The 27,332-nt window shown below is 37.3% G+C and overlaps 1 protein-coding gene across 1 annotated transcript in view; it reads right to left on the bottom strand.

The window, feature by feature from the left end:
• Positions 1-27,332, bottom strand: part of LOC127450561 (collagen alpha-1(XI) chain-like) — a 102,342-nt gene that overhangs the window by 68,905 nt on the left and 6,105 nt on the right. The window contains exons 2-4 of the mRNA XM_051714789.1: positions 15,615-15,782; positions 12,476-12,689; positions 11,579-11,741 (exon numbers count right to left, since the gene is read on the bottom strand). Coding sequence (XP_051570749.1) covers positions 11,579-11,741; positions 12,476-12,689; positions 15,615-15,782 — 545 coding nt within the window. The remainder of the gene's footprint in view (positions 1-11,578; positions 11,742-12,475; positions 12,690-15,614; positions 15,783-27,332) is intronic.

Raw genomic sequence — 27,332 nt, 5'->3', positions numbered from 1 at the left:
GACTTTCTGACTTGCCTTATTCAGAACTAATGTTCTTGTTAAGTGCAGAACATGCACTTAAGTGCTTTCATCATAAGGCCAGTGGAGAATCTATGATTCATCATTGGTATCTTGCCAGCATACCTATGGGTGGAAGCACAAGAGGTCAAGAACTGGCAATCACCAAGATCCACACAAACTCACTAGGCAGAACATAATACAGCCAAACCACAGCATTTCTTACACTAATTTGACAGATGTTATCTTTAAAGGAAAATCAATCAGTCTACCTAGCCAACTAATTACACCCCACCAAACCAAACATTAAGCCAGCTAAAATAGGAGTCTCCTTACAAGACATGCTTGACAACACAAGGACTCAACAAGCTAGTCAACACAGTTCTGTATATTTTAAGATAACCATTTAGGACCAGTTGCCCAGAGTTGCAGTTGATATTAGTGGATTTTATCTGCATCTTGAAGTTCTAAGTCAGCTAGAAAACATAAACAACTATCAGAAGCAAAGCAAAAAAATAATTTCAGATGTGAATAGTCTGCTCTTTGTTTTGTTTGTGTGTGTTTGGGTTCTCCAGCTCTTTAGCAATCTGTAGGAATCTGAAAGCAATAGACGCATTAGTCCTGCAGCATTGTCCCCAGACTCCCCAGCAGCTCTCCCACGCTGAGGGGAACATTGGAACATTAACTCTGTGGATTCCCCTGGATCCAGGGCTTGGGAACTGGCCTGAGGTCAGGTCAAACTTACACATCCCCCATTGCCAGCCTCACCCTGGTCACACTGACCCATGACACAGATGTAGGTTAATCAGAACCATGTGCTTGAAAAAGTGGACACAGAGAGAACAGTAAATGGGAAGAGTTAGACATAGCAGTTGCTTTTGAGTACACAAAGATGAAGGCTGAGATTTTTTGCCTTTTCTTTATGGGCACAAGAGATGGTGGAGACTTTTGTTCACGGGACAGATGGAGATGTTACTCTTCAAATGTGTGGGAGTGTTGAAAGCAGGGGGTCAAACTTTGGCTGGTTGGCAGGGACAGTAAGTACAGTACAATACTGTAAGTAATATTTATAACCTAACTAAAAAAAACAAAAAACATGCTAGAATCCACTAAAAATAAAGGTATACACCATAAAAAAAATGTTTTAAAAAAAAAATCTTATTTCTTAGGGTAATTCAGCAACTCTTTTTAACGACTGTTGTTGTTATTGTACAACATACAGTTAGAAATTCTTCTGGAATCACAAAATTAACCACGGTTATATATTTCAATCAATTGATACTCCTGGTTTCAGTTACAGTAATAGAAATGCAGGAAGTAACAGAAGAACAATGTGGGGACTTTGAGTCAAAAAGGTTAAAGGAATATTCTGGTACAAGTTAAGCTCAATCAACAGCATTTGTGGCATAATGCTGATTACCACAAAAATTAATATTGACTCGTCCCTCTTTTTCTATAAAAAAAAAAAAAAATGCAAAAATCGAGGTTACAGTGAGACACTTACAATTGAAGTGAATGGTGGCCAATCCGTAAATGTTAAAATACTGACTGTTTCAAAAGTATGGCCGCAAGACATAAACAAATGCGTGTTAACATGATTGTAGTGTGATAAAATCACTTACTAACATTATCTGTGTATATTACATCCAATTTTACAACTTTGTTGCCATGACGATGTAATGCCGTAAATCTGTAAAAATTATGATTTTTTTTTTTTTTTTTTAACTTAAATTGTATTTATTCTTATCTTTTTAGGAACAAACTTAAACATACATCACATATATTTGTTCTTACATTCGTTGCGGGTCAACATAGTTCACTAAACATGAACAATAAACAAACTTATTTAACAAACAATATACAAAAGTAATCCACATAAGAAAGAAAAATAAATAAAATAAATAAAAATAAAAAAATAATAATAAAAAATGACACCATAAAAACAATCAACAAAACTATATAAATAAATTAATTCTTGAATCCAACCAAGGAGAGTGGGAGTTAAAGCCAGAGCCATATCATGTTTATTTATTTATTTATTTTTTATTATAGGTCCTATCACTGAGTGTATATCTCATAGATTGGCCATAACTGGACAGCCTTCAGTCCCAGTCTAAAACCATTCCTTCTAACCAGGCTGCCCATCTTTTTTTAAATGAGGCCTGTTGCAATCTAAGAGTATATGTTATTTTTTCCATGACATATATTTCTCTAATTAAAGATAACTATTTATTGTATTTTGGTGGCTCTTCTTTGAGCCAGTTTATGGTGATAGCTTTTTTTACAGCTACGAAGAGTATTTGAAGCAAATATTTTCCCTCCTTAGATTTCACATCTTTTATACTGGCCCCAAGAATAGCCACCATGAGATCTCTATTTAATTATGTCCAATATTTTCTCTGCAATACCAAATACCTCATTCCAAAAGCCAGCTAGTTTAGGGCAAGTCCAAAATATATGTGTGCGATTGGCCAAAGCCTCTCCACAGTCTCTCCAGCAAAAAGCCGTCTGGTTGAGATTCATCTTGGATACCACTACTGGTGTTCTAAAAAATCGGATTGAGCATTTCCAGCTGAATTCTCTCCATTTAACTGAATTTGTGATTTTATGCAAGTCAATGAAAATATTTCTCCAGGCCTCCTCATTTATTTCCTTATTAAACTAATTTTCCCATTTGTACCTTACATGCTCAATATTATCTTTTTTCATGTCAGATAAGGCCAAGCATTGAGTAGATAACGGTTTACCTGCAAGCTCATTAAGCTGAATTCTTTTAAAATATTGTTCTATTGGTGATAATTGGTTTAGGATTTCTTTTGAATTTGGGTGTTTGAGAAGAACATTTCTTATTGAAGATATCGGTAAAAATCAGCTCTTGGTAAACCAAACTCTAATACCAGCTGTTCAGAGGTTTTCAATGTATTACCAGTAAGCAGTTGATGAATAAAATGTAAATTATATAGTCTCCACCTCTGAAAGCCTGAATCTAGCTGTAGGGGCATACATTTCTTTAAATATGACATATCTGACAGGGCAGAGTCCCCAGTTGAAAGACTAAAACTTTGCTGAACTTCTCTCCACGCTAAAAGAGTAGTCATTGTCCATCTTCCTAAACTGCTTTTCCAGCCCTTTTCTTCACAAAAAGGAATAGCCGACAATGGCACACATGAGCAATTGGTTTTCTCTATTTCTAGCCAACTTGTATCAGACCTATCTGATACCCACACTGTCATGGCTCTCAACTGACATGCTAACCAGTAATATCTCAAATTTGGAAGAGCCCATCCACCTTGCGATTTTTGTAGCTGCAGAACTTTGTATCTAACTCTGGGGCGTCTTCCCTGCCAGATAAATCTGGAAGTTAATCTGTCCATCAGTGAAAACATGGACCTTGGAGGTGTGAGGGGTAATACCTGGAATAGAAATAGCAATCTGGGAAGGATATTCGTTCTAATCGGCTCAATTCTTCCAGCCATAGAGAGGGGCAGCACAGACCACCTGTCCAGATCACTTGTAATCTTTTTAACGAGCTTAATGTAGTTGGCCTCATATAACTTATCTGAATTTGGGGGGATTTTTGTTCCCAAGTATGTTATGCCTTCTCTTGGCCATCTAAAATGAAAAGATGCTTTAATATGAGGGGAAATGTGTGCATTTAGAGCTAGGGCTTCAGTTTTATTCACATTAATTTTGTATCCTGATAAATTTCCATATTGTTTAATTTCCTCCATTAATATTGGGACTGAACTTAGTGGATCTGAAACGTATACCAGGACGTCATCTGCGTAGAGGGACAACTTATGCACATCATTATCTATCTCAATTCCTTGAATTTGTGAATTGTCTCTAATAGCCTGAGCCAGGGGCTCTATACTCATTGCAAACAATAATGGGGACAAGGGGCATCCCTGTCTTGTCCCCCTACCTAATTGAAATGGCTGAGACAGGCATCCATTCACTTTGACCATACTCTGCGGGCCTGAGTATAACATTTGGATCCACTTAATGAATTTAGGGCCAAATTCAAATTTCTCTAACACCCTAAACAAAAAGGTCAAGATATGCGATTGAATGCTTTCTCTGCATCTAATGCTTGTGCCATACAGGGGAGTTGTTAAGAGGAGCTATATGTCATAATATTGAGTAGCCTGCAGATATTATCCTGTAAATGCCGCCCGATCACAAATCCAGTTTGATCTGGATTTATCAGATGCACAACTATTCTCTCTATACGCTTAGCCAGTATAGATGTTAACAATTTGCAATCAGTGTTAAGAAGGGCAACTGGCCTGTATGAGGCACAGTCTGTAGGGTCCTTCCCCTCTTTATAAATGACTGAAGTTATTACCTCCTTCCATGAATAGGGCATTTCACCTGTTTCCATAATATGGGCATATGTTCTTTCTAATAAAGGTATTACAACATCACTAAATGCTTTATAAAACTAATTTGTATACCCATCTGTCCCGGGGCTCTTATTATTATTTTTTTTTTTTAATGGCTTTCGCTATTTCTTCCTTTGTTATGGGGTTATCAATTACCTCTGAAGCTAAAAAATCCATCTTGGGGAGGTTAGTTTTATCTAAATATGATTTTATTTGTTCTGCCTCTGAGCATATGTCTGTATCTGAGTAAAGATTTTTATAAAAAAAAAAACAGCAAAGGTCTCCGACATTTCTGTAGGTTTATATAAAAAAGGTTTATCAGCAGAGTTGGTCTTAATTTTTTGCACAATGTTTAAACCAAATTTTTTTCCTCAACTGAGAGGCTAACAAACAGTTAGCTCTACTCCCATTTCAGAAAATTTTTGCTTTTTAGAAAAACTTAGATTCCTCTCTACTTTCTCTGTAAGTAAATCATCTAGTTGCCTTGTAATCTCCTTGAGCTGTTTTAAATTCTCTGTTGTTAAGTTTTGTTTATGCTGTGTTTCCAAAATTATTAAGTTTGTTTTGCTTTTCTATCCTCCTTTTTTTAATGTGGAAGCGCATGAAATAATCTTCCCTCTTAGCACAACTTTTGCCGCCTCCCATAATGTTATGGGTGAAATATACGGTTTATTGTTAATTTCTAGGTACTGTTCAAATTCTTGTCTTATATATGTTTTAATCTCTGGTTTTCCTAATAAAGACATATTTAACTTCCATCTACTGCATGTTGGTCTTTGGCCAACTTCCCATTTCAGCGACACAGGAGCATGGTCAGATAAAGAGATATTATAAATTTCACACTCTCTTGCTCAATAAACTTCAATTTTTGGCATAAAGAAGTAATCTATCCTAGAGTATGTACTGTGAGGATGCGAGTAAAAGGTGTAATCTCTTTGTTTCAGGATGTAAAAATCTCCAGATATCTAAAAACTCTAGCTCCTCACAAACATTCTTAAGGGCTTTGGCCATTGATGTCTGAGGTGAGGATGAAGGTGGATATTTATCTAATAACAAAGAGACTGAACAATTAAAATCTCCCCCAACCAACAAAAGGCCCTTTGTTCTTTCTGCTACTACACTAAAGATGTTTTTTATAAATTGTGGTTTATTGTCATTCGGTGCATATACATTACACATAGCCCATCTATTGTTCCATTCACTATGATATATCTCCCTTCTTTGTCTTTAAATATTGAATCCAAACAAAACTGAACTGATCGGTGTAATAAAATGGCTACCCCTCTCTTATGGCCCGAACTGTAAGAAGAATAATAAACCTGTGAAGCCCAAGACTTACTTAATTTCTTGTGCTCATCATCTGATAAATGTGTTTCTTGAAGGTATACAATATCAATGAGTGCATATGCTTAAGCTGATCCATAATTTTCTGCCATTTAATTGGGTTATATAAACCTTTCACATTATAAGATACTACTTTAAACCCCTTCATTTACCTTGTCCTATTGGATTGCCCTTTACACTCCTGTTTTGACTCACTTAACACCCTAATATTCTTGCACCTGTCTCTTAAAACATGACTTATTAGTATTACCAGTAGATGTACTGTTGTAAGCCCCACTCTTTTAATACTCTGACAATAAATTAAAAAAAACATAAAACCAAACATAAATTAAGACTATATTGACAAGAAAAAAAACAAAGAACAATACCTAGTGGAATCTGAAAGAACATAACCACATCCACAACAACATTCACCCCAGAACCATGGGGTTCCTTTTGCCATTTCCAACTGAGATGATAAATTTAAGGTTTGTCCAAGCAGCCCTATTGGTGCTTGGGCCTTCACTGCCTGATGTAAAAGGCAGTAAAGCAGGTACTCTATTAGCCTATTTGGAACTACCAGTTACCTACTTCGAATTTCCCTTCAAAGTCTGCCCTTTTGCATTCAACCTACCCCTTTAGTCAGCATCATATTGGGCTTATTCCGTTATCCCTAATTGTAGCTAAACATTTTACCATAATTCTGTCATATAACACAAAGCCAAACATTTTAACATAAATCCATATAGAAAATTGTGTAGTACAGAAAACAGTGTTTACCCCAGACAGTCTCTAGAGCATTTCTAAGTGTAAAAGTCTATTCAACTTACCTGCCTGAGTTTATTTTATCAGTCACTTTGAGAGAGATTCAATATCTACAACCAGAGCTGTTGAAAATTGTGTCTCCTCACGTTTCCGTGACAACCAGCCCAGCTTGAACAAGTCTTTTTCTCGCATCTCAGCTTCTGAAAGTTTTACTCGAATCCCCAGATGTTGAAGACCTTCCGCCACCTCCCAAGCAGAATTGTAGCTCACTTCTCCATCTTCAAGCTGAACTTTCAGAATCGCTGGGTAAGGTGACTTGAACTTGATCTTGCGTTTTTTCAGCTGCTTTTTGATGTCTTTATACTCTCTTCGTTTGCATTGTACTGTACTGGAGTAGTTATGATCCAGCACTACGCGACTCCCATTGAACTGCAAATCCTTAGTTGCCCAGGCTTTTTTAGAATCCGTTGTTTCGTCTGGAAGTGCAAAAACTTCACCATAACTGATCGCGGGGCCGCATTTGGATTTGTCGGTTTCATCCCCAGTGATCTGTGTGGGCGCTCTATACCCAAGTCTTTGTCTTCGGGCAGATCAAGAATCTGCTTCAGTATTGTCGATACAAATTCAATCATGTTTCTGTTCCCTTCTGCACCTTCTTCCAGTCCATATATTCTCACATTTGAATGCCTTGAGCGATTTTCCAAGTCCTCTAACTTCTCCTCCATCTGAAGCTGTTTTTTCAGCATATATGTCAGCAACCTGTCCGATCGCTCGCATCTGTCCTCTGTAGTGCCAATTCTTTCTTCGGATTCGTCCATTCATATTTCGAGTCCTTTTATGCCTTCATTTACTAGCTTAATTGATTCTTCCAATTTCCCAAACTTCTCATTTATTTTCTTCCTCATGCCTCGCATTTCGTTGAGTATTTCAGAGGTCGGCGAGTCACTGAAAGCATCCTGGTTAGCATTTGCGCTAACTGCTTGACTAGGCTTGAAGGCATCGGTTATTTTACTGATTTCCTCGTGGTTTCTTCGACTTTGCATTTTAAACTCACTGTTTAGTTACAAAAACAAATTTGCATATATTAACAACCCATTTATTTTATTCTGAATCGATGACTGGGGCAAGTTTTAACTTGCTAAGTAAGGAGCCCTGTTACCGTGCTGCCATCACAAGACCGGACCGGAAATCAAAAATGATGATTTAAACAACTTTACAGCTCAAATAATATATGAGTTTTTACAGAATAATTAATTAAAGTGCTTTTATAAAATTATAAGCTTCACATTTCTGCCTTTAAACCCTCCAAAAATTGGCCCCATTCACTTCCATTTTAAGTACCTCACTGGAACCTCAATAGTTGTTTATTATTATTATTATTATTATTATTATTATTATTATTGGTATTTTAAGAAAAGTAGTCAAAAATATTTTTTTGTGGTAATCAACATTATGCCACAATAATGCTTTCAATTGAGCTTAACTTGTATTGATTCCGGAGTATTCCTTTAAGAATAATTTTTTGAAGGGCTCTTCAAAGCATAAAATAGATTTGTATTTTTCCCTGTCTGCTGTCTTTGATATCACAGCTTGTATAGCTGCAGGATAGTCAATAGTGAAGGGCAGGGGACTGTGCACATTGTGGTGCCACCAGCCATTTAGGGTTGACTGGCTCCAGATTAATTAGACACATGGCATTCATGCCTCAGGTGATTGGTTAAAAAAATTGGGCCAGAACTGATTGTTCATGAGAAAAGATGGTAGTAAACAGGTTGCGAACTTCCATGAGGGCGTACGCACCAGTTGAGCAACGGTCACTGAGATGAATGGGAATGCAACGAGATAATCCTACCCAGGTATATACACCTTATAGACCTTCTTGGTTGTGAGAAATGCATAGTGAAGGAAGGTCTGGAGAAATTGTTTTGCACTTAACAGGATTTGGTGAACAATGGCATGTTGTGATGGGTTGGATTTGGGGGTAGTATGGAAGTATGAAATGGGGCACTTAAGGTATAACGTTTCTGAAGGTGGGGTTTAGACAATAACAGTTGTGGGTGGGATAGGTTTGGGAGACCACATTATTGGATGGGAGGAGTCGGGGAGGGTTATTAAGTTATTGCAGAGGGCCGCTGGAGGAAATGTTGCATGTACTACATTGGACTTGAAGAAACATCTGGTTTCTAAGGTTAAAGTGGATAGAGGAGGCTTAAAAGTCCATTAAACTGACAATAGACTTCCCTATGTGAGTTTCTGATTTAAATATGTAAAACATCACTGTCTAGAAGGTTGTCCTATGGTACTTAGGACTGCAGCCCCTCCCCGTGCTTTCTGCTGAAGTCCAGCAGACATATGCCTGAGGACACGGCTGAGAGCAGTGACTGGACTTCAAATCTAATGCACTTCTGTCTTTTAGCTAGAACCATTTCTTCAGCACAAGAATAGCAGAAGCAATAACAACAGATTAGACATGGAGTTGCAGTTAGGGATTAGAAACAGTTCAGGGAGCGAAAAATTTAAACTGAAAATGAACGATTTTTTTGCAGAATGTGATAGAAAACTGGAATAAAATTCAATGGTAACACTTTACAATAAGGTTCTATTCGTTAACAGTAGTAAATGCGGTAACACTTTAATATTAAAGGTTCCATTTGTTAACATTAGTTAATGCTTTAGGTATCATGAACAAACAATGAACAATACAGCATTTTACAGCATTTATTAATCATTGTTAATGTTAGTTAATAAAAATATAATTGTTCATTGTTAGTTCATGTTAGTTCATAGTGCATTAACTAAAGTTAACAAATGCAAGTTTGATTTTATAATGTATTAGTATATATTGAAATTAACAAACTAATATTAATTAATGCTTAATAAGTATGGTTCATTGTTAGTTCATGTTAACTAATGTTGCTAACTAATGTTAACAAATGGAACCTAAAGGTACAGTATGTAAAGTGCTATCATAAAAAATCACTAAAAATGAACAAATGACATTTCACAGCATTTATTAAACTTAATTAATGTTCATTTATCATAAAACTATGGCTCATTGTTTATTCATGATAGTTCATAAAGCATTAACAAATGTTAAACAACTTTTAATGGAAGAAATGCATTAGTATGAAGAATTTAACATCAACCAACATAAATAAATGCTGAAGTTATTTTTAATTTTTTTTAGTTCATGTTAACTAATGTAGTTTACTAACGTTAACAAATACAACCGTATTATAAATTGTTACCAATACAATTGTTCTAGAGTGAAAACTTTATTTTTAAATGTTAGTAACTTGATAGTATGTTGCTTAATTTTTCTTTATTATTCAAATGTACTGTAGATAAATAAAAAATAAAAAAGTAAAATACACAAATACAATGTTTAGGTTGCAACTGCACCTGTTTCTGAATTCATTGTTATTTCATTATGGTGTAGACCTACTCTCACTTTAATAAAATCATCAACTGTTTTTTTTATTTCGTCCTGACTGGTTATCATTTAAAAAGGAGGCAGTGGAATGCCAGAGCAGGAACGTAAAAATGCAGTTTCTGGTCAGAACATAACAAAATAAAATAAGAAACATTTAGTTTCTAATCCCTGGTTGCAGTGCATGTTCAAACTGATCATCGTCTTCATCAGAATGTAACATACAGTAGATCCCCAGATACACATACAACCCAAAACTCAAGGCACAATGGAGACAAATACCCAAGTTTTACAGTATCAAACAAGAGTTAACAAAAACTCCTGTCAAATATCACGTCAAGAAATTGTCAAATATCTGCCTTTTGACCCGGTGATATAAAGATAAAGGAGACAGAAGTCTTCAGGTGTGTTGACGCTAGGATAAACCTTGTCTTCCGTGCAACTTTTTAACACAGTAAATTTTATGTCAGCAATATCCACAAATGGAGTCATTTTAAAATCAAATACTCATGAAGCATGTTCAGTCAGACAGCACTAATCCAAACAGTCACAGGTGAGGAGGGTGGTACTTCTAGGTATACTCTGGAAACAAGCCTGGGCAGCAGTTGTTTATTCCTCTCTGAGGAGCCAAGACCCCAACTCACTCTGCCTCAAACTATTCAATTAAACAAGCTGCGGCAGCTTAATCCAAATGAAGCTGCTGCATAAACATTATATGAACTGTGTATGACATTAAAATATGCCACTGTGACCTCTCAAGAGATATTTCTTGTTTGCTGTATGTTTGAAAGTCACAGGGGAGTATAAGCATTAGGATGCATGTGGAAACCAGCAAATATTGCATTTATAACAAAAGTTCAAGAATGGATGGTTTGAAGGGTATGAGAGAGAGTAAAAAGTTAAAGAGTGAGAGAAATAGAAAGTGGATCAGTACAAGAAAAATAAAAAACCTGTTACTGTGTTTAGGTCATCAATTTCACAAAGTCTGCGCCAGAACATGTCCAGGTCTTATTTCACCATTAAGATTTTTGGAGTTGTGATTATTTCATTAGAATTAAGTCCTTCTTCCCCCATACTCCCCTTTTGTAATGCAAATAATAATCATAATAATAATAATAATAATAATAACATACTTTTTCAATTGTAAAGTACGTCATGGTAGCATTTGTTGTACTGCCTTAAATTTTTATGGATTTTAATAAAAACAAATCCTCATGTCCTGACAGGATGATTTTAATTACTGAATTACAGTAATGAGAGTGTAATAAGTATTATTATTGAGAATTATAGGGTTTATTTATAAGAGAGATTGAGAGATAACATCTGGGCACTTTATGGCGATAAAAGCTACTTAAGGTGCTTTGTTGTCATATTGCAATGAAAAAAAAATTATAATATTCCTAAAATAGGTTTTATTTTCTTTCTTTTTTCTTTTGTTTCTTTGTGACATTTCTTTGTGAGATTTACCTGTAAAAATCTGTGTGTAAATATGACCTCCGAAGTACATGTCTTTATGCTGAGAAGAATTTCAGGAGTTCTGCTAGATGAATGACAATATACTGTACATACAGTATACACTTTGAATGAACTATAAAACAGGTACCCTAACTTGATTCTTAGTTGGATGGATGCATCTGAAAATGTCCTGATATTATGGAAAGCTTCTGAGGTTTCGTACCTCAAACACCTCCTCATCTAGCAATCGAGTGCCGAACACAACGACTCCCTCCGTGCTGACCACAGGACTGTCTCCACGCATCAGTTCCAGTGTCTGTACCTTCTTACAGTCCAGGTACAGTGTAACAGACTTGCCCTCCACACTGTAGGCTATCCGATGCCATCTGAGAAGAGATGACAGCAGGTTTAACCAGCATCAACAATGGGAAAGCTTCCTAACAGAGCTAGAAACCCAGGGGTAAAAATTATATTTACTCATCATCCAGGGCCATGGGTTGAAATAGGTGGATTATGGGTATGAAGGAACATTTTATGATTTGACACACCACGGCTGTGGAACTCAACCTTGTTTTGGTACTCAACAAAATGTTTTACAGTATGTTCACAAGAGCAATATATCAGAACCACCCTCTTCCTACATAAAACCATTGTGCATTTTGCAATGTGTTTACAAGTAATAATAAGAAATGGAAGGCATAATTCATTGTGCATCATCTGTAATTATTAATGCATTTTTCCACACCATTAGAGATGGAAAAACTCCCCCCTCTTTAAATGTTTGGTACTCACTTGAGTGTTAACACAATTTTGCCTAAGCTAGCTAGTTAAGCTACTTTAGTTTCTAGCTAAAACTCTTGAGTTTCAACACAGCCAAATGATCATAAGAAACAACAAACATATCTTTAAGTTTTAGTGTGTTTCTGAAGGGGTCACACAACATTCTTTATGATGATGAGACAGATTGGAGATTAATTACTCATTAACACAAATAACTGTACTCTTAATTAAAGACTCTAAAATAGATGCTTGTTAGAATGAAACTAGGGACCGTAGCTTCCAGCTTAAATTTAAGCATAGTACTGAAGCTACAGTACTAGGACAGCTTGACAGCACTCACTTCCCATCAGCCATGTTGATTTTCTTAAAAATGGGGTAGAGATCTGGGGAGGGATGGCCTTGGTGGTCTTCATAGAGGAATACAGGTGACCGGCCCACCTCGAGCCCCAGCTGCTGAACTCCCTGCTCATCATACAGAGACAGCAGGAAGAACTGAGAGTTCTTCTTAGCCTTCACTGTGGTCATCAGAGAGAAGTTCTCAGGAAACACAGAGCCTGTGAGGAAAACAGCAAAGATTAAGGTTACCTAAAGTCGGGGCCTGGGTAGCTCAGCAAGTAAAGATGCTGACTACCACACCTGGAGTCGCAAGTTTGAATCCAGGGCGTGCTGAGTGACTCCAGTCAGGCTTCCTAAGCAACCAATTGGCCCGGTTGCTAGGGTGGGTAGAGTCACATTGGGTTAACCTCCTCGTGGTTGCTATAATGTGGCTCTCGCTTTCGGTGGGGCGCGTGGTGAGTTGTGCGTGGATGCCGCAGGGAATAGCGTGAGCCTCCACATGTGCTAGGTCTCCGCGGTATCGCGCTCAACAAGCCACATGATAAGATGCGCGGATTGATGGTCTTAGACGCGGAGGCAACAGAGATTCGTCCTCCGCCACCCAGATTGAGGCGAATCACTATGCCACCACGAGGACTTAGAGCGCATTGGGAATTGGGTATGCCAAATTGGGGAGAAAAGGGGAGAAAATCCAAAAGAAGAAAAGGTTACCTAAAGTCCCGTGACAGCATTTACACACTGTGTTTATTAGGAGTCCTAAGAAACCCTACACCCACCTGTTCACCTAAACCTAACCCTAACCTTTACCCTACCAATAAATATAACCCTAAATCTAACCTTAGTAGCAGCAAATGAGACTCTCACCAGACTAAAGGCCTTTGCACACCAAATGCAACGTGATTATGAGAGGCGAATCACCGACGAATGGCCCTTTCACAAAGGAAGCGACGCGAATGATTGCTGTTAGCACATTCACGCCTTTACAAAAGGTGGCGCTTATTGACAAGCAATTTTACCCTGTACGATATCAGCTGGTCTGCCCTCTGCCCATCACGTATGAGAAGAAGAACGACAAGTTTCCAAAAACGAGTTCTCTACAAAGAACATTGAAAAAAAGAAAACAGATTTCTATATATTGCAGTAGCGATGCGGGTTTGTTGTTGATTTGCTCAATGAGAAAGAAAACATATGAGACTCTTCAGAAACTATTTCAGTTCTCCCGCTGGACAAATTCACTGGCAGTATTATCATGTGTACACAGTCTGAGGGGTGATTAGAAAGAATTGAGTGTTAAAAATAATATTAAAGGTTAAAATATGTTATCAAATGGAACAATACTGAATATATGCTACTGCCACCCATTCAGTGTATACTTGTGTTAAGTACATTTGTTTAAAATCACTGCGTAATGCACACTCATAATGACAGATGTTAAAAACAAATGTTGAATTGTATCTTATTGCCATGTACATCCACTTGTGTTATACATTTGTTCAAAACCCTTAAACGTGATGACATTTAAATGCTCTAAGAGTCTATAGCACACAATAAAACAAAATTCCTAACCAACAAAACCCATATTCAGTCTGACCCATTATTAGATACTTTAAAACTTAACGACAACATATCTGTTAATGAATGTAAGGTAAATGATAGCACAGTAGTAATGATAACATTATTTTGTGGAGACACCACCACATTTTTGGTTTACAAAGGCATTTTAATACAAAGACATATATAGAGTGCACTGACAGTCACAGCAATAGTATTAATAGTATTCATATTATTAATATATGGTGAAGAAAAACATTTAAGATCAAATATGTTTTCTAAAAAAGGTGATACAAAGGCAAAGATGCCACGATATACAGTACATATTATATCAGGTGTAAAAGAGAACTCACATAAGATGAAATGCAAAGGCAAATAAATACAGTAATATGGAATAGACTATGAAGACAATCCAAATAAGATCAGAGCGTTTTTTAAAGGGAATACAAGGCAGTGATGCAGCAATATCATTTACTTGTTAGTGATGTCCAACTCTTGAACAAATCGTTCTTTTAAGCCGATTCTCAACAAGTAACCGGTCGAGCCGGTTCACAAAATCGAAATGAATCGAAATTTAGTTGATGACGTAAGATGCACAGCTGAAGTACTTGTACTGGCTACGCAGCATGTCAAACTGTCCGACTCAAAAAGAATTGAATGTGCCGGTCACACTGACTGTCGAAGTTTGCAGTGGATTACTCTTATATTATATTATTATTCTCTTTATATGCTTTAGACACACATATCTGCGTTTGTGCATCATTGACTCTATTGGGTGCTTTAGGTGCAAAACTTCAATGTAGGAAACTTATTCCATATGTAATCAATATTTGTTTTGACCAACATTATAGTGTGTCTCAACAAACTTTATGTATCTAGTTTAATCAATGCTTTTGAACCACATAAATTAAAATATCAATATTTTCTTTTCCCCAACCATCTAAGCCAAGATATTTTTTGTAATGTAGGGCAAACATGCAGTTATAGCAATGAATAGTATAATAAACGTTTTTGTTCGACAGGCCTTTTATACAAACAAAAAAGCTTAACCATATAAAGCCTAACATGTAAAATAATAGTCAGAAAATTATATTTTTAAACCTGTTTAAACCTATTTTTCTATAAAATAATAAACTTTTAAGCATATGTTGCTTGAATTCAATAAATACTCATTTTGAAATATCAGTAACAAGATAAACATTATTGTTAATTTTACTTTATCCAAATCACCAAAGATTTCACATAAAAAAGATGAGTTCATCAAAACATGAAGGTAGCTATTTTGAAAATTATTTTACATGATCTTCTACTTCCAGAAGAGCATGGAAACTTTCACCAGGCGGTGTTATAAGATTAAAGAGTGGCTCAAAAAATTTAATTAGAAACAGGAAGGTAAAAGGGTCCTATATGAGGGCTGGGGGCCTTCAAAGTCACAGGGCCCTGTTGAGGGGCCCTTGTAAAAGCTGTGGGGCCCACATATTGCTCAATGCGTGAGAGTTGGCAGCCCTGGTCATGCCATTTACTCATATAACACATAACTTGTAGGATTGTTGCTTGAACAGTTGTGCAAGTACATTTCAAAGTGTCCATACCTGAATAGAGCTGTTTAGTTGAGGCACTGAGTTGAATCTTTTTGTCTATCCTGAACGCCTTGTCGATTTTGGCCATGTCCTTTCTCTCAGTGCACAGACCGGCCTCTATCGACACTCCCTCCATGTCTTCTGACAGCTCCAGTACCCGTAATACATCAATCAGATTGGCTGCACAAAGCAAAGAGATGGTAGACATTTTAGGCACTCACAAGTCTAAATACTTCGCACTCACTATTTTTGCCCAAATATAATCATCAGGCATGTTCATTAAAGGGGTCATGGCATAAGGAATCAAATTTCCCTTGATCTTTTCACATTTAAAGGTGCACTCAGCGATTCCTAAGAAACACTGTTGATATTCGAACTCAACTGCCAAAACAAACACACCCTCCTTTGGAAGCTCCGCCCCCCAAATTCATGCATGCAAATTCATTTATTTTACCTCTCTGAGGTCTATCCACCGCTGAAAAGCCTCGCCGATGTTGACGCAGCTCATAGCCCTCGACTTATCATAATCCTTCTTTTTTAGTTTATATTCATCTCACCTTTTTCTCTTGGTCTGTTTCTCAGCCATTTGTCCTCCTTGGAGTTTAGAAAGTTTACATCAGCCAGATTTGCCGTCGCTCTTCTAATGAGTTTCCCTCTCGCTCTGCCCCCACACCCCATTCTGTGCACATGCAAGAACCACCCCCTGTTGCTGACTGGCTGGAGTAGATTAGTCTGATCCACTTAGTTATTGTCCCATTTACAGAGCCAGGGCTGTGTACAAATACTAGATTTTTTTTTTCAGCACACCCACAGAACAGACAGCTAGCAGACTGTGAGGAGATATTTGCAGAATTTGACAAAAAGTGCATTGGATTAGAATTACTGAGTGCACCTTTAAGGGTTCATTGTACTATAAAAACATACTCTAAATTTCAGAACTCAAAACTTCCTCCTCACTGCAAAAAGGGCATTTGTTGACACCAAGCTGCCAAAACGACTTGTTCTCTACTTCCTCCACATTGTGATGTCCAGAGGTGGGTAGTAGTGTGCTACATTTACTCCGTTACATTTACTTGAAAAATTTACTTTTAGAGTAGGTTTAAAAGTGGGTACTTTTTACTCTCACTCAAGTAAATTTCGAATGAAAAACATTTACTTTTACTTCGTAACAATGGGTGGCGTTCTTGTCATTACATTACTGGGTTTAATTTTAGTTAATGTGTAATTTATTGAGAGATTACTGAATGGGACATTTATGACATTCACAGCTGCACACGCTGCCACAGACTGTCACTCAAGTCAATTCCATCACTGCTGCTGCAGCATCATGCTCTTCAAAATGAAACACTTTCTTCGCTCCACATGGTGAAAAAAGAATAGTTTTGTCATGCAATGCCTTCATTTAACACCAAGAAAGCGGATATTTCAAGATTAAAATCACAACTCCAATTTAAGGCAGCACGCTGAGGTAAGTTGTGGCTCTAATGCTAACACAAGCTTTTCTGTGTAATATGATGGTCATTTTCAGGGTGATTCTGTAACTGGGCTCATGACATACATTTTTAAGAGTACATTTTTAAATCAGTGCAGCAATATATCAGTGTGCCTTTATATAGACTGTATATATATATATATATATATGCTGTCGAAGTTTACCCTGCAAATTTTTACTTCCGCATTCCAAAACCCAGAGTGTAAAAAGGTCTATTGAGGGACTATTACATAAGGTGCAAACATTCATTGATAACACACTACTATATGCATACTATACTTTATGTAAATATCTGTAATGTAGATTCTGAAGAGCAATACTAAATTGTTTTGTTTTTTTATCTCTTTGTACCAAACTTCACAGCAGAAGGGAAGGAGAACACAGAGAAGTGGGTTGTTCCAGGCACAGGTAAGACTTTTAATCAGCCACTTCAGTGCTTTCCAACTTCATAAACTCATCAGCTTCACAGGCATGTAGTCACTTAAACACATTAGCTTTTACAGGCACATAGTTACTTAAACATATCAGCTTAACAAATACAACAGAATGAACGCAACAGTTTCAGGAGCACCGTGGCCTTCCTTGTGCCAGACTCTCTCTCTCTCTGCTGGTGGCGTGGCTGCTTATATGCCGCTCTCCCCATGCTCACTGGAATTAGAAACAGGTGTTAAACATAATCTAGCTCAGGTGCAAGTGCCCTTACCACTTTCTCTCTCTCCGGACGGACGCTTGACCACACCCCCGCTGCCACACTCTTATATTTATATAAATTATGAAAGGGGTGTGAATGTTTATGAGAAAAGGGAATGCAAACTTATCTTCTCAACTATATAGTACTGTGCAAAAGTCTTAAGCACATAAGATGCTTCACAAAAACATTTGTCTTAAGATGGTTATTTATATTTTCAGCTTTAGTGTGTCAATAGGAAATATAAATTTTAGACTCCCAAACATTTATTTTGCAAATAGAATAGAATAGAATAGAGGAAGAGGGAGCCCTGCAACATGTGGCATGGTCCCCACAGAGCCCCCCACTGAATATTGAGTCAGTCTGGGATTACAAGTTGAGACAGCCGAAATAGATAGAAGAACTGTGGTGAATTCTCCATTAAGCTTGGAACATCCTATCTGCCAACAACCAAGAAAAACTGTCCAGGTGTACCTAGGAGAATTGTTGCTGTTTTGAAGGCAAAGGTGGTTACACCATCTATTGATTTAGCTTTTTTATGTTTACTGGACTTTGTATGATGTTAATTGATTAATGAAAACAATTTATAGCATTATCTTTGAAGATATCCTCACTATGCAAAATGTTTCCCAAGTGCCTAAAACATTTGCACAGTACTGTATATACTGCTTATTAAACCTCAGATTAATGGGTTATCAGCTGTCTTCCTTTTCTTCTGCTTTCTATCTTGTTTCTGAACAGCAATCTAAATTGAGCAATTCTGTGATTTGGCAACTAAAAACAACCTTAATGTTTCAGTTTAAGAGCCAATGACTCCTAAGTCATTTTTTTAGTCTGGATTCCTGACTATGGCTGCTGTCGCATCATCCATTGCTTAGAGTGTAGTATCAGAAAAGCGCTATATAAATGTAACATTCATTCATTCATTCATTATGTGAACACAATTACTTCCTGGTTTCCATGGGACCAGAACCCATATCTCAGAGTTGCATGTGCAACATGCTATCAGTAGCACCACAGGGAAAGGGAAACACATTCAAGTTGAAGCAAAAATTGTCTGATGGGAGAATTCCGGTAGGAGTGCACTTGTCAGTAATTCAGCAGAATGGGGTCGATTTCAGGGTACATGAACAGCAATATATCAATTTCCTGTTTGATCATGTTAAATAAAAGTGACAGTTTCAGCTAAAATGTGCTCTGATTGGATGATCCACATTTAAAGCCATTATAAAATAGCCAATAAATACACACCTATGACCGTACATTTTAAATTTGTATTAATGCGCCAAGTTGCATCGTTTGGCAACCATAAAAAGCTTTCAATTAGACTAATGAGCCTTATTACTTGGCAGAAAGTATGCTGCTGCTTCCAGAAAGCTGAATCAAATAACATTGGGTCTATTTTCCAGAAGCAATATAGAAATTCTCACCCTAAGAGTCTTTTCTAAAAGACCAGTAGTTAGGAACACTAGAAGGGATAAATGCAAACCAAAGGACTAAAGCCTGATAGTCTTGCAGCTGTATTATTCTGTAAGCCAATCCCCTACGGGTTTGAGCAGGAATGAACACAGTGCTGAGAGTTTGGCTGCCAATAGTTAGCTGATTTGAAGCCAGCTCAAAGTATTATCTCCTTGGAAGCTCCAAGATGCAGCCGTATTAGAATGAAGCCCACAGGTGGTTATCGATGGGGTGTCATTATGGGATTGAGTTAAACACAGTCTAGCCAGAGACAGTTAAACACGCAGCTGACAGCTGACACCTGCCAATGCCTCTTCCAAAAAAAAAAAAAAAAAAAGGCTCCTATAGTGCCATTCCTTGATCTGATGTTTATGATCACATGAAATTTATTCACAGGAAAGTACACTTTATGAAAAAAGAGTCTTAGACAATCGTTCTATAAATAACTGCAGTTTTAATGTTTCACTGAATTACTGGTTTAATGAATCTATAATACCATAGAATGGAAATGAGGGTTTTATCTGATGAGGCTGTAGCAACCTGAGGGGTGTCTTTTCAGTGAGGGTTGCTTAACCACAACCCTGGCATGTGTGGCAGTTTGCGAATGTAACGAGGATACTAAATTTCAATTGCCCTCTTGTTTCCATGGCCCTCCTTTCTCTCCTTTGTTAATTAAACATGTGGGAAGAGTTTGTCTGTGCCAAGCAACTGCCTGTTGAAAAAGAGCACAGAATTTTATGGCATTATTTATTTGTTTAGCAGATGCCTTTATTCTGAGCTGACTCAAAGCATGGTAACAGACTTGTAAAAAGGCACTGCTAAAATACGGTGAGACTCAAACACAATTGAAAACAACAGGTACTCGTTTAAAGATTCCTCAAACAGGGCTGTGTCAATTCAAATCCCATATATTACATTACACAGACCTTGTAAATAAATAATGTTTTCAGCTCAATGCCCACTGTTACACAAACATCTATAAATGCTGCCACATCTGTTAATGCTCACTGGTTTAAGGCACATCAATCTGACGTGAAATGTATTTGACAGTTCAGTAAATGTGTCTATGTAAGCAAATACATCACTGAAAGTAACTGTCATATGGATGTTTGGGAGAATACAGCAAATCGAGTGTGTCTATGTCTGTTTAATTCCCTTTAAATACACTGTTCTTATGCTCTCTTTTAAATAACACATAATGTGCATTTACATACACACTGCACATGCAGAAACAGGTCAGTAAGGCAGTGGTGTTTAGATGTCTGAGCATCCAAATAATCTGTGACAGAATTGGCCTTATTATCACAAGAATCTGGTAGGACTCAGCAAACATCAGACATTATGAAACTGAAAATATCTCAGTGACCAAAAACAATATTTTAAGACTGCTCTCTAATCCAGAACTAGTCAATCATCAAGTCTAACTAAACAAGCATTTGTCCCTGACAAAGCCAATGAAAAATGCAGTAGTTTGATCAGAAAGGATATGATCTAAACAAGAAGTTACACAGAATGACAGTCTAACGGACTGTTATACAAGGTGTGTGGTTGGGTAGCTGACAAATAACATGCACATATAAAATGTGGGTGACAATTGACAATAAGGTTCCATTTGTTAACCAGTGCCGATCCTCCTTATCGGCAAACTAAGCAAGTTGCTTAGAGCCCCTGATCTGCCAGGGGCCCCCACACTGTCAAAGACATTATAAGTAGTGTTATGAATATATTGACGGGGGCCCCCACACGAGTTTTTGCTTAGGGCCCCCAAAAGGCTAGGACTGGCTCTGTTGTTAACATTAGTTAATCAGTTAGGTATCATGACCTAACAATGAACTGAATGAAATGAATTAATATGTACTTCTGTTAGTTAATCAGAATGCAATTGTTCATTGTTAGTTCATATTAGTACATAATTAATTAACTAATGTTAACTTATACAAATTTTTATTTAAAAAATGTGTTAGTATATGTTGAAATTAACATTAACTAAGATTATTAAATGCTGTAAAAGTATTGTTCATTGTTAGTTCATGGTAATTAAAGTAGTTAACTAATGTTAACAAATGGAACCTTATAAAATATTATATAACATCACTGAATAAACCTGAAAACATTCTGTTACGCCATTAAAACTAATGTTTAAGATTTAGACCAGGCAGAAAAATATCCTAGAAGGTTATCACTTTTTACAGTGTGTGCACCACAACTTTAACCAGCTGGTTTCATGAAAATGACATGACTGTGGCAAAAAAATTTCTAAATTATATTACATGGCTGCTTACATATATTGCGGTGAAATGTCCACTGAGTGGAGTTAAAAAAAAAAAAATCCCAAACAGATGAGGTTTTTAAGGTTAAAAGTGCACTTAGTAACTTTTTGTTCATGTCAACTTGGAAAGTGACACAGTAGGATAGTTATGTGGATGCAGCATCATTCAAAATCAATAGTTTTCTGTTACAGATGCCAATGTAGAGATTCACTATTCACAATCAGCCATGATTAATTTAATCCAAGAGTGAAAGTGTCCAATAACAAGTCGGTTACTGAGATTAAAGGGTTAGTTCACCCAAAAATTAAAATTCTCTAATGATATACTTACCTTTAAGCCATCCCAGACGTGTATGACTTTCTTTCATCAGCAGAGCCGAAATGAAGATTTTATAAGCAGATATCTGCTCTGTTTGTTCATACAATGCAAGTCAACGGGAGCCATTAGGCTGCTGGCTGTTTGATGGTCCATAAGGCATATTTAGGCAGCATAAAAGTAATCCACACAACTCCAGTTGATCAATTAATGTTTTCTGAACCGAATCGATATGTTTGTGTAAAAAACAAAATCGATAATAAAAATTATATTAACTTTTAAAAATCGATTCCTGTCAACATTTGGCGCATCGCGTTACCATCGCGTGACGTAAGCGCAATGGCACGTTCACAGAGGATAGTTGGTCATTTCAAACAGCAATCCAGTGCTGGCCAGAAGCAACAATTTAAAGTTAAAACATTTTAATTATCAATTTGTTTCTTACACAAACCTATCGATTTGCTTCAGAAGACATTAATGGATTGATGTTTTGGAATGTCAAACAGCCAGCAGCCTGATGCCATTTACATGCATTGTATGGACAAACACAGCAGAAATGGGCTTGTAAAATTCTTCATTTTGTTTCTGCTGAAGAGGGAAAGCCATACACATCTAGGATGGCTTAAAGGTAAGTAAATCATGAGATAATTTCCATTTTGGGGTGAACTATCCCTTTAAGAGGGTAGTATTCAGTTGGTCATGTGATATTAAAATGGAAGCACCCATGAGGGCACCCATGCCTCATGGAGAATAAAACAGCTTTTATAAGGTAACTGATATGAACAGAGTCCTCATCTCATGTTAGTGCTCATGATTTTATACATGTTTCAAAATTACAATGAATTTCTTTAGGAGTAAAACTTTTTTAATGGGGAAATAAATTACTGAGTGCACATTTAATGCTGTATTGAGTTTTAAATCAACAAAATTGACTTCCTAGCCTAAATCCTAAACCCAAACCTAGCTGATAGTATCATAAAAAGCAAATGTGAGATGAAAAACAGATGAGGTTTTTCATGTTAAAGCTCTATCAAGTTTTAAATCAACAAAACTGACCTCCCTACCCTACACTTAAGTGAAAACCAAACAAATAGTGTCAGAATGTAAGGTTAAAAACACAATTGCTGAAGCAACAAAATTTTTGTGGTGCTTCTATAACCCTTCTGAGTCTGACTCGTGTGCTCTTTTCTCAGCTCTAGGGAATGTTCCTCCCCAAGCATCATAAAGGAGCCTGGGGCAGGTGGCTGGACGCCATGTTGGAGATCCGGAGCCAGTCCAGAAGCAACATACTGATGCGCTGTTTACTCTGTACTGCAGCCATCTGTCAAATCTGAGCCAAGTTTACAAATCACATTCATCTGGAACTGTGTGACCCAAGGCAGAGCTACCTGTGTGTTTTATTCACCTGTACGCTACAGCCAAGTGCTGCTCTCACAGTTCTACCTGTAGCTATGTCACCTATACATGTCTGGGTGTGGCTGTCTGGCACATCTGTGGGGTTTATACAGTAGAGGCTGCTTTCCAACCTCAAATAACCACTAAACGAATCAAAGATTTATATAACTTGAACACAAAGCATTCTGCTGCTCCTTGCTGATTGTATCATAAAAAGCAAATGTGAGATGAAAAAAACAGATGAGGTTTTTCCTGTTAATGCTCTATCGAGTTTTAAATCAACAAAACCGACCTCCCTACCCTACACTTAACTGAAACCTAACAATAATGTCAGAATGTGAGGTGAAAAATGCAATTACTGAAGAAGCAACATAATTTTGTGGTGCTTCTATAACCCTTCTGAGTCTGACTCACATGTTGACTCGTGTGCTCTTTAGGACTCGTATCCTGATCCTTTGTGTCACAAGTGCAACACTCTATCAGTTGAGCTACCACACAATTTGATCGCATTCGAACAAGCTAGTAAGTGGAGTTGGTAACGTATGCATATGGATGTAATGTAATTATAATGCGCGATAATAAGAGCTTTTCAATGTCATAAGAAAGCATTGTGTGAGGAACAGGGTGAAAAGTAAGTGTTTATGAACAGATAATCAGCCATTTTACTCGTGATTTGTGTGAAAGGGAATACAAGTCATTATTGTTGTAGCGACTCTAGTGTTCATTTCACCAGGAAACTGTCACAGGATGTACAACAAGACACATAAAAATAATTTTGCAAAAATGTAGGTAGACTAAAGTGAATGTTTGAGACTAAGTTGAATAGAACAGTATAAACATTGGTATCAGGATTTTAGGTTAGAATGTATATATTAATGGGAACATGTTTATCTTAGGAGCTGGAACTAGTCACATTTCTTTTAAGTTTTTCACTTTATCACCTTTGAGCCTTTTGCAGCTCATTTAATAGTCCTGTGGTGTGAAAAATTATTTTTTTTAAAGTACAAATACTTAATGTAGTCTCTCTATGTCATTAATATTAAGTACAAAATGTGCATGTTTAATATACAAAAATCAGAAAATTGCTTTTTCAAATAGTTTTAGATAAAGTATAGCACTGCACACTGTTTTCACTGCTTGACATGTCATGTCAACTACCCACTTACAGTTCACACATTGAGCTGAAATCCATAAGAGAAAATAGACCTTGTTGACCAAACACATAGAATGAAATTCTAGAGGGAATAGCTCAAACACTGCACTGTTAAATATCTGCCCTCTGACCTCAGAGAAGTTCACATGATGGTAATAATAGTGGCCTGATGGCTTGAGAACAGGAGCTGAAATGCCTCCAGTGAATGAGAATTCTATCAGAAAATTCCCAAGATACTCACCACTTCAGTGTGAACACTTTCTTGAATGCTCTCAAAACAAAGCATCCAAGACATAGACCGCGATGGTACCTCTTAGGAACATTTGTGACATTAAACCAATAACATCCCAAACTAACTGCAATCGGCTGTGAAGAAACAATACCAATGTTTGAAATATTGCATGGGAAAACAGACAATTACGCCACCAAAATAACCTAAAATGGTCAAAAAATCTATGCGATTACAAGGGTTTCATCAGCACAGGGATAGGAGAGTAAAAAAATGGTGACACATGCCCAAAATAAACCCTGTTTCCCCAGTTAACAAATCCTTTACAAAACATGTCCCTCTGCACTGAGCTCTTTTCTCAGCTCTAGGGAATGTTCCTCCACAAGCATCATAAAGGAGCCTGGGGCAGGTGGCTGGACGCCATGTTGGAGATCCGGAGCCAGTCCAGAAGCAACATACTGATGCGCTGTTTACTCTGTACTGCAGCCATCTGTCAAATCTGAGCCAAGTTTACAAATCACATTCATCTGGAACTGTGTGACCCAAGGCAGAGCTACCTGTGTGTTTTATTCACCTGTACGCTTCAGCCATGTGCTGCTCTCGCAGTTCTACCTGTAGCTATGTCACCTATACCTGTCTGGGTGTGGCTGTCTGGCACATCTGTGGGGTTTATACAGTAGAGGCTGCTTTCCAACCTCAAATAACCACTAAACGAATCAAAGATTTATATAACTTGAACACAAAGCATTCTGCTGCTCCTCTTCTTGCATTGAACTGTAGCAATTACAAATTACTATGAATGTGTAAAAATGAGTGAAACTGCTCAACTCCTAAACACATTTTTGGTACCATGCTTTACCAGTTGCACTACAGGAACAGACTGATCTCACAGTGAATTCGGCAACAGTAGGTTGAAGGTTTTTCAGCTGAAATTGGTCTGTGCTTACTGAAATTCGCTGAACTGCCCCTAGTGGCCGAAGCTGGAAGTGCTGTTGAACGTCTTAGCACATGTGAGCTCCAATTTCCGAGTGAAATGTCATGTAAATGATGTAATACAGTCAACAGGAATGCATATTTTATTAACTCTATAACCCAAACCTCTATTCTAAACCTCAGCATCAGTGGAGTAAACATTTTATCTCAGAGGGAAAATGCAACCACCACTCATTTTTGTATTTATTTATTTACTCTCCCCTTTTTCTCCCCAATTTGGAATGCCCAATTCCCAATGCGATCTAAGTCCTTGTGGTGACATAGTGATTCTGGGTGGTGGAGGACAAATCTCAGTTGCCTCCGCATCTGAGACCATCAATCCATGCATCTTATCACGTGGCTTGTTGAGCGCGTTACCGCGGAGACATAGCGTGTGTGGAGGCTTCACGCTATTCTCCGTGGCAACCACGCACAACTCACCACATGCCCCACCGAGACCGAACCACATTATAGTGACCACGAGGAAGTTACCCCATGTGACTCTACCCTCCCTAGCAACCGGGACAATTTGGTTGCTTAGGAGACCTGGCTGGAGTCACTCAGCACACCCTGGATTTGAACTTGTGACTCCAGGTGTGGTAGTCAGCGTCTTTAATCGCTGAGCTACCCAGGCCCCTAAGTGCCCTCATTATTGATAAGGTGAACACAATTACTTCCTGGTTTCCATGGGACCAGAACCTGAGTCTCAGAGTCTGCTTGTGCAACACACTATCATTAGCATCACAGAAAAAAGGTAAACACATTTCAATTGATGCAAAAATGTCTGATTGGAGATGGCACTTGTTATTACCTCTGCAGAATGGGATCAATGTCAGGGTACTGGAACATTCGATAGCAAACTTGTTAAGGTCCCAATCATGTTGACAGAAATGTCTATATGCATTACAAAACCCTGTCAGCAATGCTGCCAGCTTTCCAGACTGTGAATCATTAACTTATTCTCCAATTTTCTGAAAAAAGTGATAAAACAAACAAAAATAAAAAAAAGAATATTTATAGTGCAATATAAGATTAACATTCCACTCTATCCAATCAAACTCTAAATTGACTAGTAAAGTGCTTTGGCTAAATTCTGCACAACATCATGTTACAGTTTTAATGTGTTTACAATAAGTGCAAAAATATGTAAAATGATACATTTTGGTTTACGTTGGCTACACTCATCGCACATCCTTAGAGTATCAACAAATGTTTTGCTAACATGTCCACAGTACTCATATTGTCTCATGTATGTATCACTGAACTTGAGTCACTGGGGACGGGAGTCTTTGCTAAATTATTAGCTGCAAATAAACCATAATTTGAGGGAACTCCCTTTGGTATTCATCATCAGTGTGTATCCTTTCACAGTGTAAAACTACCCCACTGTGAGAATGACTCATGTGAAAACTTAATACCACAACCTTATGTACAGAGCCAGAATCTATTCTAAACAATTAACTTAAAGGAATAGTTCACCCAAAAATGAAAATTCTCTCATTATTTACTCACCCTTATGCCAGCCCAAATGTGTGTGATTTTCCTTTATCTGCTAAACTCAAATGAAATTTTTTAGAAGAATTTCTAAGCTGTTTTGGACCATGCAATCCATAAGACTCCAATGTTTTAATCCATATCTTCAGAAGTGATATGATAGGTGTGGGTAAGAAACAGATACATTTTTAAGTCCATTTGTTACTATAAATTCTCCTCCCTGCTCAGTCAATCTCCACTTGAACTTTCACTTTCACATTCTTC

Source organism: Myxocyprinus asiaticus, chromosome 13, assembly GCF_019703515.2.
Source record: "Myxocyprinus asiaticus isolate MX2 ecotype Aquarium Trade chromosome 13, UBuf_Myxa_2, whole genome shotgun sequence".
NCBI lineage: Eukaryota > Metazoa > Chordata > Actinopteri > Cypriniformes > Catostomidae > Myxocyprinus > Myxocyprinus asiaticus.
The sequence above is the reverse complement of the archived record's forward strand: the minus strand, read 5'-3'. Positions and strand labels throughout refer to the sequence as shown.